Raw genomic sequence first — 13,592 nt, 5'->3', positions numbered from 1 at the left:
CTGGACTCTCCAGTTTGTCCGCCTCTTTCCTAAAGAGTGGTGCATGAAGTTGTACACACTAATCCAGATGAGGCTTCACCAGTGCCAAGTAGAGTGGTACAGTTACCTCCTATGTCTTTCTTGTGTGGGAGGGATAGCTCAATGGTTTGAGCATTGGCCTGCTAAACCCAGGGTTGTGAGTTCAGTCCTTGAGGTGGCCACTTAGGGATCTGGGGCAAAAATCAGTACTTGGTCCTGCTAATGAAAGTAGGGGGCTGGACTTGATGACCTTTCAAGGTCCCTTCCAGTTCTAAGAGATTGATATATCTCCTAGAAACTGTTACCGAAATGTCGGGTCCGCCTAGCTGAGAGCCAATGACAGCCAGACAGGGATAAGGAAAGGTTGCTTTATTCTGCAGAAGAAAGGAGAGCCTTGTACCTTGGTACAAAAAACTGTCTCATACAAACTTTTTATACACATTCAGACAAAGACCCTTGCTGTGTTAACGCTTGATTGGTGGTTGCCAGATCCCGTCCTTCTGCAACCTGTTCAGCAAAAAACTGGTTAAGAACCAGCTTCAACTGCCTCAAAACTGATAAGGGGAGACAGTTCAGGAGTTCAGGCTACTGTGTATGTGCAGCTTCTGCTTCCGCCTACTGGCTGCTTTAAGCTGTTAAGGGGGACTACCAGTAACTTTCACAGTCCTCCCTTCGGGCCTGACAAGCGCAGATTGTCAGGCCTGTCACGCAATTTGCGATCAAGCTGGAGGGATAGATACTGGTCTTTTGTATGGGCAGCAGAGTCCCTAGTCACAGCATTACAGAGACATTTTGCACATTGCATTATTACCCAAATAATACATAGGAAGAAAAGTGAGAAAATAATCCATTTGACAATTGAACGGAAAAGGCCAGTAAACCATGACCCAAGGTCTGGGAGGAGGTTCTCAAAATTAAGGGTATGATCAAGAGAGAGTGTGGAAAACAGCTGCATTTTGTTTATACATAGGTCATCCTGATATCTTGTTTTTCTCACTTCTGAGAGACGCCAGTCTACATATTGTATTATCTACACAAGGTCGAAAAACAACTTCTCACATAGTTCTTTTCCACTTGCCTCGCACAATCCTTGCTTCTACAAATCTCGCATTATTAAGGTTATAGCTGGTCTACTCTTGCGAACACTGTCATGCATTAAGATCCCCTACAAATCCCTGTCAGTTCTTTCTGTACTTCCACACTCCCCCCTTTTGTACTTCTAGTACAACAGATATTTTCAAACTTCTATTTGCATTAAGCCATGGATTTCTGATTCTACATCAGATGTTTCAACCTTAGGGGTTTTGATTGGATGTAATGACAATGCGTGATTAGCATGGACTTGAAAGGTATTGCTATTATGTCTTTTACAACAACAATAACATAATCCTAAACTAACTAACATTAATACAAGCAATAACATTCCCATAGCAATAATATGATGGGGTTGTTGTACAGTTTTGGTCACAAAGCACAATACATCATACTTAGTACATAAAGTAAACATTCTATAAGCTGTATGAAAGGCGTTGTTTTCAGCTAGATATATATTTTGAAACATAAATTTGCTCTTTGTTACCAGAGGTTCAAAGAATCTCTGAAGTAAATGAAAGCAAATCTTGAAACCATTCAGGTACTAAACTAGTCCAATTAAAAAATATCTGGAACCTAACCTAAGGCTACTTGCAAAATTCTATTTGCAGGCCAGTAAACAATATGATTGCCTGCAGTGGTAATGAGATTAAAATGTATATCTTGCAATGTGGTGGTTTTAACATACACACAGCTGTCTTTAGCTTGAAAAAGTAAGTGTCCTGTCAGGATAGTTCCTTGTCCTCTACCTTCCCAGCAAACGTTATCATGAACAATGACAACTTCCCCTGGCTTCAGTTACAGATACACTGAGGCTGCAGGGGTTCTAACAGTCAAAATGTCCATTAACTCCCTATTCCTATCCAAAATGTCAGGTGTTATTCTAGGGGCACTGACTATAAATTAATTAGGTATACCAGGTGGTCTAATTTCCCAGATGTCACGGTGAATAATCCAGTCCCACATGCATCCTCCCCATGGACCCGTCAGGATTCGATATGTGGGAGCCCATACCCCCCTAACCGGTCCAAATGCTTGGAAGGAGCACTGTGAATGTCCACACTTCCACCCAGAAAGTGTCCAAGTATGTCTCCATGACCACAGATCAGATGGTACTCCTGATGTGTCTGTAAGGGCAGTGGGCCAAGTCTGGTACTCAAGATCACTCCAAATGGCCATCAGCTGGTCATTCAGGAAATCCTGAATTTCCAAACATATTAGATCCCACTACAATGCCTTCGCAGACTCAGTGATATTCAATACCATCTCTCCTTGGTGTAGTACTATATCACATCTGTTGTTTAACTATTTTCAGATACTTTCAAAAGGCATTGACATTAATAGCATAGGAGGGAGTGTATTGCAATAAGGTACAAGTTACATTATTAGTCACTGGAATGGTTTCAATACAGCGAAAATTTCCAGTGGCAGAACAAACTCTTTGGGTATTTGTTTAATTATTCACTAATTGGGTGACCAAATAACAATAAGGGCTTCTTTCATGTAACACAGTATAAATTCCAGGAATAGCCGTCATATCTACTTCACTGTGAAACCCATCAATTTCAATTACAGATCCTTGGGGTTCATTTGTAGTGATATCATATACTTCTGTTTTCACTGATCCATTTATTCTCCACTCAGTTGTTCACTTATATGGGATATCCTGAACTTTAAAAATATTTTTTCTTTTCCAAACAGTCTTTAAATAAATCACTAAAGGGTGAAGGCCTTGGCCATTGGTATATAGCATTATCTGTATTTGGATGTATTACACGGGTGATAGTGTAATGGAGGAGATGGCAGAGGCAGTGGCAACAAGGTGCCTTTGATATTTGTTGTTTAAAATCCAATTAGGGAGAGCAATAGATGCTGAAGGATTTATCCAGAACACAGGGCATAGCCTGTAGAATAAACCCCAAAATCCAATCAATACCACATTCCCAAGCATGAGTCCCACAGATTTCTTCCTGCCGTGTATAATTCTTTGTTTCTTCACCAGGATCAGTTCTTAATGTCCTTTCTAGTCAGGAATTCCTGGACTTTGGCAATGTCAGTGGAGTGAGTGTTCCTTCTTCCCCGAAACAGTCGTGGTTCAGCATCCTACAGGGGAGAGGTTACCAGCACATCACCCTGTAATGGTTTTGCTTCTTCTAGAAAAATTCAAAGTCAAAGTAGATCTGTCAGTGGACAAGGGAGAGGTTACTAGCATTCACCTTGTCCTTTTTCCCTGCTGTCCAGAAGGCACAGCAGAGCTAGAAGGAGGACTAGGCTAATCATCAGTTGGAAAATCCTTCCGAGATGGAGAGGTCTTTTTGCAGTGAGAATCCTGGGTCCACGCAGTCAGTCTCTGGCACTTCACAGCGGTGTTGGTAGTCAGCAGGACTTAATAAGGGTCTTTCCACCATGGAGGCAAGCAGTCTTTGTTGGTGGATCTTTACATGGAACCAGGAGATTGGATCTAAGGAGAGGCAGGGCTGCTAGGGTCTTTGGGTAGCGCTTCTTTACCTGTGAGAAAAGAAACCTAACACATTTCATTAGTGCTTGGCGGTGTTTTGCAGATCTCATAGCTGCTTGGACACATTCAAGCCCCGCCCCTTTTCTTGGTTGTCAGCCAAGTCTTAGCTGTGAGCAGTGTCCTTGAATGGAGCCAGTGTCTTGTCTTTAGCCTGAGCTTGCTAGCTATTTTTTTTTTTCTTTTCTTTTTCCAGTTAATTCATTCTGCTTTTTCCTTCTTCCCTTCTTGACTTCTTTTAACCTACAAAGGAAACTTCCACTCATACACCTTTTTCCCAACCATGAACACATAAACATTGCCATTATACAGTACATTAGTCTTAGTTATCAATTATGCCCCATAACCCTTCCACTAACATACTTTATTACAGAGTTTGGAGCAGAAAGCCAAGACATAGCACACCCATTGTTGAGGAGTCACTGAGGCAATACCAACCTCTATTCAATATATTGCGCACCATCCTAGACTCTGGCTAGAAATCTTGAGGTAGCCCAAGGAAGGATTCCATGTACAATAGTGGGGATGGTATTAACTTTTCATGTCCTATTCCAAAGCGTTGGTATGCAACTTTTATACAATTTTCAACTAAAAGATTTGGCCAATGAAGTTTCTTTTTCTTACTTAAAGAAATGTATTAGATTTTAGTATCACATTTTCCTGATTTATCCAAACACTTTGTATTCCAAGTTGAATAAAACAAGTATCTGCATTTTAATCCAACCCCTCTGCTTGATTCCAAACCAGACCATCCCATGAAAACACTAAACACAACAATTCTGGCCACGAGACAAAACCACAAGACAGAACATAGAACACAAAACATAATTCCTATTGTGCCAGTAAAAGCATGATACGTTGAATGCTGTTCAGATGGCATCAGTTTTCTCTGATTATCTGAAAGACAAAAAAACAGAGGTCTGCCCTTCTTCGGTTTGACAGTAACAGTGAAGAGGGCAGCTCCAGAGTCCAGAAGACAAGAATAAACGGTTCCTCTTTGACATTCCTTTCTGAACACCGGGCAAGGGGCCATTTATTTAATATATAATCCAAAGGGCTATCTTTAGAGGGTTTACCCAGAGACCCACCCATCTGTCTTCTGACACTCAAACAGAGAATTACACAGAGAGCAGAGGGAATTATGGTCTAATCCAGAATTTTCTACCTCTATTACACTGACCGTTACAGGGGACGGGTCAGAAGGATCTCAATTCGACCTCAGAGCTTCATCGCACACTATGGCTTCCACCCTGAGGAATTACGAATGAGAGGCTCAGTTCCGCCCACACACCTAACGCCCAAATGTATACAGCAGAAAAACAGTAACCGGTTAACCAAAACGGAACAGAACCAGATAGCATTTCCTTATGCTATTAGGCTCTCCTTATCGGAGCACGAACCCCAGGGGCCGTGGCGAAGTGAGGAAGAGGGGTTAAGCACCCCAGTGGCGCCGCTCCTAGTTCACCGCAGCCGTCCGGAGTCCGATGTCCGAGCTAGGAGAGTCCCATCTGGGGTCGTCAGAAACTGTTACCGAAATGTCTGGTCCGCCTAGCTGAGAGCCAATGAGAGCCAGACAGGGATAAGGAAAGGTTGCTTTATTCTGCAGAAGAAAGGGGAGCCTTGTACCTTGGTACAAAAAACTGTCTCATACAAATTTCACAAACTTTTTATACACATTCAGACAAAGACCCTTGCTGTGTTAACGCTTGATTGGTGGTTGCCAGATCCCGTACTTCTGCAACCTGTTCAGCAAAAACCAGCTAAGAACCAGCTTCAACTGCCTCAAAACTGATAAGGGGAGACGGTTCAAAAGTTCAGGCTACTGTGTATGTGCGGTTTCTGCTTCCCCCTACTGGCTGCTTGTAAGCTGTTAAGGGGGCTACCAATAACTTTCACATCCAAATATTATTATTATTAAGACTCTGCTGTTAATATATTGCAGAATGATAAACTTTTTTTCGCAACTGAATCACATTATTTTTTGACTCTTATTCAGTTTGTGATCCACTGTTACCCCCAGATCCATTTGAATGGTAGTACTGCCTAGCCAGTTATCCCCCATTTTGTATTTGTGCATTTGATATTTTTTTCCTAAGTGAAATGCTTTGCATTTGTCTTTACTGAATTTCGTCTTGTTGATTTAGGACCAATTCTCCAATTTGTCAGTCATTTTGAATTCTAACTCTGTCCTCCAAAGTGCTTTCAGCCCCTCCCAGCTTGGTATCATCTCCAGATTTTATAAACCTACTCTCTACTCCATTAATCAAGTTATTAATACAAGTATTGAATAGTATCAGACAGACTCATGTGGGACCCCACTAGATACATCCCCCCAGTTTGACAGCAAACAATTGGTAACTACTTTGAGTATGGTCTTTCAATCGTTCGTGCTCCCACCTTGCAGTAATTTCATCTAGACAACATTTCCCTAGTTTGCCTATGAAAGTTCCTGTTAGGATTATGTCAAAAGCCTTACTAAAATCAAGATATGACATCTACTGCTTACCCTTATCCAGTAACCCTATCGAAGAAGGAAATTACGGTGCTTTGGCATGTTTGGCTCTTGATAAATCCATGCAGACTGTTCCTTATAACCTTATTCTCTAGCTGCTTACAAACTGATGGTTTAATAATTTATTCCAGTATCTTTCCAAGTATTGTGAAGCTAGGTTGACTGGTCTGAAACTTGTGGATTCTTTTGTTCTCCTTTTTAATGTACTATATTTGCCCTTCCTCAGTCTTCTGGCACCTTACCTATCTTCCATGAGTTCTCAATGATAATAGCTAATGGTTCTGAGATTGCTTTAGCCAGTTAGTTCCTTAAGTACCCAAGAGTGAATTTCATCAGGGCCTACTGAGTTGAATACATCTAACTTATCTAAATATTCTTTAACGTCTTACTGTATTCTGGTTTATGTTCCTTCCTACTTGTTAATATTGTGTTAAGCATCTAGTTACAGTTAACCTTTTTAGTGAAGACTGAAACCAAATAGGCATTTAACACCTCAGCCTTCTTGATAGTAACCATAATTAGCTCTCTTTCTCTGCTAAATATTGGACCTACACTTTCCGTCATCTTTTGCTTGGTCCTAATATAGTACCTTATCTTGTTGCCTTTTATGTCCCTTGATAAGTGTAACTCATTTTATGCCTTTGCCTTTCTGATTTTGTCCCTATGTGCTTCTGCTATTCTATTTTATCCATCCTTTATAATTTGTTAATCTTCCTATTTTTTGTCGGATTCCCTTTTGATTTTCAAGTCATTAGAGCTCCTGGTGGAATCAAATTGATCTTTTATTATTCTTCCAATTTTTCCTTCTCATTGGGACAGTTTGCTGTTGTGCTTTTAATATTATCTCATTGAGAAACTGCCAGCTCTCCTGAAGTCCTTTTTTTTCCTCTCAATATTCTTCCTGTGGGACCCTACCTACCAATTCTCCGAGTTTGTTAAAGTTCACTTTTTTGAAGTCTATATTCCTTATTCTGCTGCTCTGACAGTTTTCTTAGAATTGTGAAATCATCATTTCATGATCATTTTCACCTAACTTCCCTTCTAACTTCAGATTAACAGCCAGTGCTTCCCTGTTACTCAGAATCAAGTGTAAAATGGGTTCCCCCTAGTTACTTCCTCCACTTTCTGAAATAAGAAGTTGACTCCAATGTATTTCAGTAACTCATAGGAGATTTTGTTTTGTCATATTACTGTACCAACAGATATCTGGGTAGATAAAGTCCCCTGTTACTAACCAGGTCTTGTGTTTTGGGTATGTGCTACTTGTTCTAGAAATGCCTCATCCATGTCTTCCTCCTGATGTCTATACCCCTACCATGATGTTGTCCCTAGTTTCCCCTTTTATCTTCACCTAGAGAATTTTAATGTAATTGACTACTATTATGTTGTTCAAAGAATATGAATACCATAAGCTCATAGTTGTGAATTATAATGTCCTGCTGTACCAGCAAATTTTTATGAAATTAATCTCATAATTAACCATCTTGCTGTCTGAAATGCAGCTAAAGCAGGCTGTGTGGCCGTTTGAAAAGAAAACGGTTTACACAATTAGTATAATACATATATGCATATATGTACAGAAATGAAAAAAGTTTGAATGTCTAGGGTTGTAGAAAATATGGTGTATTTGAGGAATAAAATGTGGTTATGTAATTAAACTATTGAATGTGTGCAGGAGGATAGAATTAAGGTTACAACCTTATGGTGTTACCACTTCCTAACTTTGGAATGCTTAGTCATGCCGCCTTAAGCTTTTCTTAATGTTTTAAGTGAAATTTATATTGCTGCATACAATTTTTATCTTTTTATCTACCACTATTCTGCCTGTTCCATAGTCATTGTTCTCTGTACCATAGTGAACTTTACAAAAAGGAGTTTCAATAGTAGTTTAGTAGAAGTTCTGTGTACTTTGCTAATCCATGCAGTTTGTAATTCACACAAATAGTATGGTCTGGTTTAGGCTTTCAGATATAATAGAAAAATTCTGTAGTGACACTCCTTCCTACTATAGTGTTAAAATATTCAGGGTATAATGTTAAACACTATAGTGGCCAAAATAAAATTAAATTACTTTGTGGTCTATCGGGTGAAGGGGGTTGTTCACTTTACCAATTGACCAACAGATAGTTATTCTATAGTTAGTGGAAATTAGTGACGTATTACTGTCTTACTGTGATATATTCCCTTCTATTTTTGTTGCTTGTTACCGTGTATTTGTAAAGAGATGTAAAAATTTGGATGACTATTCCTGATTTTAGTTTCACTGGCCCAACACAACAGCTAGGCAGATTGTCTACAGTGAATACTGCTGCTTCTGCTAATCATAATTCTCACTGTTGCTGTTCACCTTCATCTGCTTATATCCACTCTGTCTCATGATATACTTTAAATAGCGTCTGCCTCAAAGAGCAGAGCTTACCTTTTCATTGGGTGTGTAGTGCGTGTTGCAGTGGGAAAATGAGACCTCTAAACACTTCCACAGTGGAATCTAAACAATAGTTGGATTTATAGTGTCCTGTGTATTGACAGTGCTCTTAATTCTTTAGTAAACTTAATATCTTGCTGTACATTTCTTTCCAGTCATGGATGTATCAGATACTAGACTTACTAGTATTCTTCTGCACTGTACAGGCCAAACATTACTGGTAGTGTTTCATGCGCTTTTTTGAGCTTTTTAAACATGAACAAACACTTGCTGTGTAGTGTACAGTAAGTGGATTTTGTCAGTGGGAATAGTTATTGTTGAAATAAGTGGCTGCCATTAAAGATTAATGTTTTTCTTTCATTTCAGTGGTAAGAGATTTCCAGGAATATATAGAACCAGGAGAAGATTTTCCAGCTTCTCCACAGAGAAGAAATACATCAATACAGGAAGACAAAGATGACAGTGTGATTTTGCCGTTGGGTGCAGATACACTAACATGTAACTTAGGCATTCCAGTAGTAGTAGTTTGCACAAAGGTTTGTTTCAAATTTTAGAATTGTTTTTGCATATTTTACTTTAGAAGTGTGCTTCTGGTTATGGATGGCTGGCAATATTTGGCTCTTCTAAACTGAAGAAAGCACTCTAGATTATAAATACCTTGTTTTTTCCCTGATAAAAATTTTTAAAAGCCACTTTTTGTGGAGCCTAGGCATTTTTCTCCCTTGAAATGAATTAACACTTTTCTGAATGTCGATGCTAGTAAATAAATAGCTAGACATGAGGTGCTATTGTTTGTATTCTTTTACTTCAGATGTGTTCAAAACATAATGGCACTTCTGGGAGGAGAGTCAATTTTACTATCTAGAAAGTTGAAATAAGGGTAAAATCATATAAATGTTCGGAGGCTACTTAGCATAGGATTGCAAATCAAGCTTCCTAAAGTAAGGAAGTACCAAATTTTAGATTTTCCCTGAAGTTTTAGGAATTGGTTTATTTTTAGGTCCTCAGGTGAGATGTGGAAGATGTAACTAAAAGCAGCTGACAGTACTTGATCACAGGCAGGTCATCAATTTATAAATTAAAAAAATACCTTGTTAACATCTTTATCATCCTAATTCTAGTAAATCTTTTGAAGATTGATTTAATCAAGCAAAATGAGCATAGTTTTCAAAGACATTGGTATCAAGAGCAGAAGAACCAAACTTTGCAAATAAAAAACAAACAAAACAAATTCTGAGCTTTATCAAAATCATTATCCCCTGAGACTGATTCATGCTCATGGTGCAGCTGTTAGTCAAGCAGTTTTTCACCTTTGTGTGTGTGCGCGTGCGCGCAGACCAGAAGTTGAATTCTTATTTAATTAGTAATTGGCTCACTTCTGCTAACAGAAGCAGCTCTGTGATGTGTCTAGGCTTTCCAAAATAAATCTGACATGGCTACAGAAAATGCCGGCGCCACCAGCACATCTACAGCCTGTTCTGGGTTTCTTTAAAACAAATTACACAAATACAATTCCATCTTTTAGGTAGGATTTTCCTATCTTGCTGAATTGTTTAAAATTGACTTGTCACATGAAAATGAAGCCACATACATATTTTAATGTACTCTGACCTCCCTCTTATAAATGGAGAGTATTGCAAAAAAAAATTGAGTTGAGTTCTTTGGTTAGCAGTTTAGGTGTTTCTGCATTATATTTCCCAGTTTTTAGGATTCTTCTGATAATCTCTTCTCCCTCACTTTTTCATAAGTAGTTGGGTGACCCACCTTCTTTGCAAGGTGGATTTGGGTATGGTTCTCTTGGGATCTGTTTCCTTTTGGCCCTTCAATGGTCATCGACATAAGCAAGCTGTATTTTCAGTGTGTCCTCTCTCAGGGAATGAGGGAATAAGCTTGTTGTCATACTATTACTGTCACTTCACCACTTAGCCAGCGCTTTCACCTTTTTAGTCAAAACCCTGTTTTTCTTGTGGTGTGGTTTTTGTTGTTGTTGCAGAGCTAGATAGGATTTTTGTATGTCTAGGTGTTTCGATGGCCCTGATACCACAATAGCTAAACCCACTGCAGAGAGTACCATGTTTTGATTTCAGCATAGGGGCAGTCCTCCGCTATGTGATTCTTAGAGCCTGCAAATCCGGGGCTATCTGCTTTATATCCATGGACCGTTTCTGTAAATAGCCAGATGCGGATACAAATTTTGTATCTGCGCAGGGCTCTGACCGTAAGATCTGGGCAGGCAGCTGTGAGGAACCATGTCGTGGACCCTCCACCTGCCCTGGGGAGCCTGAGAGGGCAGGGACACAAGCCGGGGGCAGATTGGGCCCCCTGCCTAGGGTCAGTGGGGGGACCCAGGCTTCCCACTGCTGCCAGCACAGCTTTCCCCAAACCAGCTCCGGCCAGGGTGGGCGGCTCTCATAGTCACAGCCCAGCCATGGTAAGAGCTGGGCGGGCAGCTGTGGGGAGCCACAGCGGACACAACAGCTGCCCTGGATGGGGATCCCAAGCAGCTCCACAAATCATCCCCCTCCGCCCCCAGCCAGGCCAGCACGGAGCCCAGCTGGGGAGCCACAGCGAACCCTCCACCTACCTGTGGAGAGGGGGAAGATGGAGCCCGAGAGTAGCCCTTGACTTTGTCCCTGCCTGGCCGAGGGCAGGTGGAGAGTCTGCAACTCTGTGCGGCCTCCCCACAGCTGCTCTTGTGGCTCTCCCCAGCCCAGCTCCAACCAGGGGGAGGAATGGCTCTTGGAGCTGTAGCCTGGCCATAGTGTAGAGCCCTGCAAATCCGCAGATGCGGATACACGTTTTTGTATCTGTATAGGGCTCTAGTGAGTCTTTCACTGCATCTGAAAAACTTGCAGTTCTTACCATTCCGTAGCCAGTTGTTCCCTGCCTTTAGTGCTGGCTATAATGCTGCCTGTGTCAGCTGTAGGTTCAAAAATGTGTTCCTTAATTGGTTAAATGTCTTGATTTTTTTTTCTTTTCCCATCTGCTAATTGGAGGATGCAATATTGCTTGTCTGTCTGTTTTTTAACTTGACAGTGTGATGCCATTAGTGTCCTGGAAAAAGAACATGACTACAGAGATGAACACTTTGACTTCATTCAGTCACATATCCGACGGTTTTGTTTACAATGTATCCTTTCAAGGTTGAAATATGTAATAATGGCGTATCTGTAATCCTTATAAAATGTGACAAACTTGTTTGGCTTGAACACAACTATTCTAGGAGCTAGCCTGAGTTCAATACTGAGTGACTGGCTTAACTGAACTAAGGTCCTTAGCTAAGATTCTAGGCCATGTCAGGTTTAACCATCTTTATGCTGTCAAGTGTTGTGGAATTTTTTTATTTTTTTTAAATGGGGGTATCGGGAAGAGAAGTCCAGCATACTAGATTTCCTAGATTTTCCTTCACCAACCCTTTCATAATAAAATGCTGAATAGTTGCCCTAAAACTGAGTTTAAGATGTTCCCTGAAATAGCCTACTAACAGCAAGATAATTTTCACTTCAATTTACATTTGAGTATACTTCAAGTACACTTGATTATAAGGCATGTAATCATTTTGGCGTGACTATTGGACTAGTCTTTTGCAATACTGAATAGTTCTCCAAGACTTTTTGAATATTAAAGATGTAGAAAAAATGGGTAACTTTACCTGGAAGTATAAGCTGGCTTTGCCTACTTTAGAGGCATGTGGATATAGAGTTCATGCTCAAGCTGTCAGCGTTTTTCTTAAGTTCCCAAAATTGTTCCAACACAAATGGGAACATTACAGTAGAACCTCAGAGTTACAAACTGACCAGTCAACCACACACCTCCTTTGGAACAAGAAGTATGCTATCAGGCAGCAGCAGAGACTCCCTCCCCGCAAAAGAAATGTAAATACAGTACTGTGTTAAACATAAACTAAAAAAATAAAGGGAAAGCAGTATTTTTCTTATTCATAGTAAAAGTTTCAAAGCTGTATTAAGTCAGTGTTCAGTTGTAAACTTTTGAAAGAGCAACCATAATGTTTTTTTCGGAGTTACGAACAACCTCCATTCTCGAGGTGTTCGTAACTCTGAGGTTCAACTGTACTATACACCATTTTATCTTTAGTCATCTAATCTTGCAAAGCGCAGGTCTAGAGGACATTTAAAATTCCAGCAGCTTGTCCACACTATTTTACGAGCTTTAGAGCTTCAGTGAAGGGCAATGTTAAGAAAGGTAATGTAGACAAGACCATAGAGAAGTTATCATTTGTGGATAAACAATAGTTCAAGAACTTGAGGCCCCTGTCAGGATTGGCACAGTGCCTGTCCCAAACTGTTTATAATTTAAGACCCCCATCCTCCAGTTGGGATCTATGCCAGCAGAGCAAATTGCTGAATTGACACCCAATACAATGCAAATGGATATAACCAAAAAGGTGAAGGAGGATATTAGGTGATAGTATACTGTTACATAAACTAGCTCCTATGTGTACAACTTGAGGTTTTTTAAATATAGGATATAAATCTATCTAATAGGTATTAGAAATCCCACTGGATATCTTCCTAATCATTATGAAAAAGAAAAGTTATAAGTTGAACTACACATACTGAAAAGTATCCTTTACCTTTTCTGGAGATGTTCAGCTTCTAATATCCAAGTTTCAATTGTTTTAAGTTTGCCAGACCCTCTTAAAGAGTCCCACAAATTTCCAATATTTCATGATGCTGTAGAGCACTTAGAAAAAACAAAGCACTGTAAGTGTTTAAACATTTTTCTTAATATTTGTTACATAATTTAAAGACTGATATATAACTATTTAGAGAAATGTCATAATTAAAAACTTTAAAGACTCTGAAAGAGCAATATCATCTTAAGGTCATATTGGTGTTGGCAGGTAGTTTCAGGCACATCAACTACCTATGCACATCTGTGTTGGCATTATACTCACCCCTTGTAGGGAAACGTGTAACTTCATTTTATATGGTACAACTCTGCTCCTTTGCTTTAAAAAGAAATTATAGGAGGCTTTAAGAGGTCTTTGGCAATAAATGCAGTACTTT

At 39.9% G+C, this 13,592-nt stretch overlaps 1 protein-coding gene across 2 annotated transcripts in view; it reads left to right on the top strand.

Annotated features, from left to right (window-relative positions):
- The window catches only part of DYNC1LI1 (dynein cytoplasmic 1 light intermediate chain 1), a 62,439-nt gene that overhangs the window by 30,105 nt on the left and 18,742 nt on the right, over positions 1–13,592 (top strand). For both annotated transcript variants that reach the window (XM_032784146.2, XM_032784147.2), the window contains 2 exons: positions 8,929–9,098; positions 11,599–11,692. In XM_032784146.2, coding sequence (XP_032640037.1) covers positions 8,929–9,098; positions 11,599–11,692 — 264 coding nt within the window. The remainder of the gene's footprint in view (positions 1–8,928; positions 9,099–11,598; positions 11,693–13,592) is intronic.

This window comes from Chelonoidis abingdonii, chromosome 2 (assembly GCF_003597395.2).
Source record: "Chelonoidis abingdonii isolate Lonesome George chromosome 2, CheloAbing_2.0, whole genome shotgun sequence".
Classification (NCBI taxonomy): Eukaryota; Metazoa; Chordata; order Testudines; family Testudinidae; genus Chelonoidis; species Chelonoidis abingdonii.
Note: the sequence above shows the minus strand (reverse complement) of the source record. Positions and strands in the feature narration are given on the sequence as shown.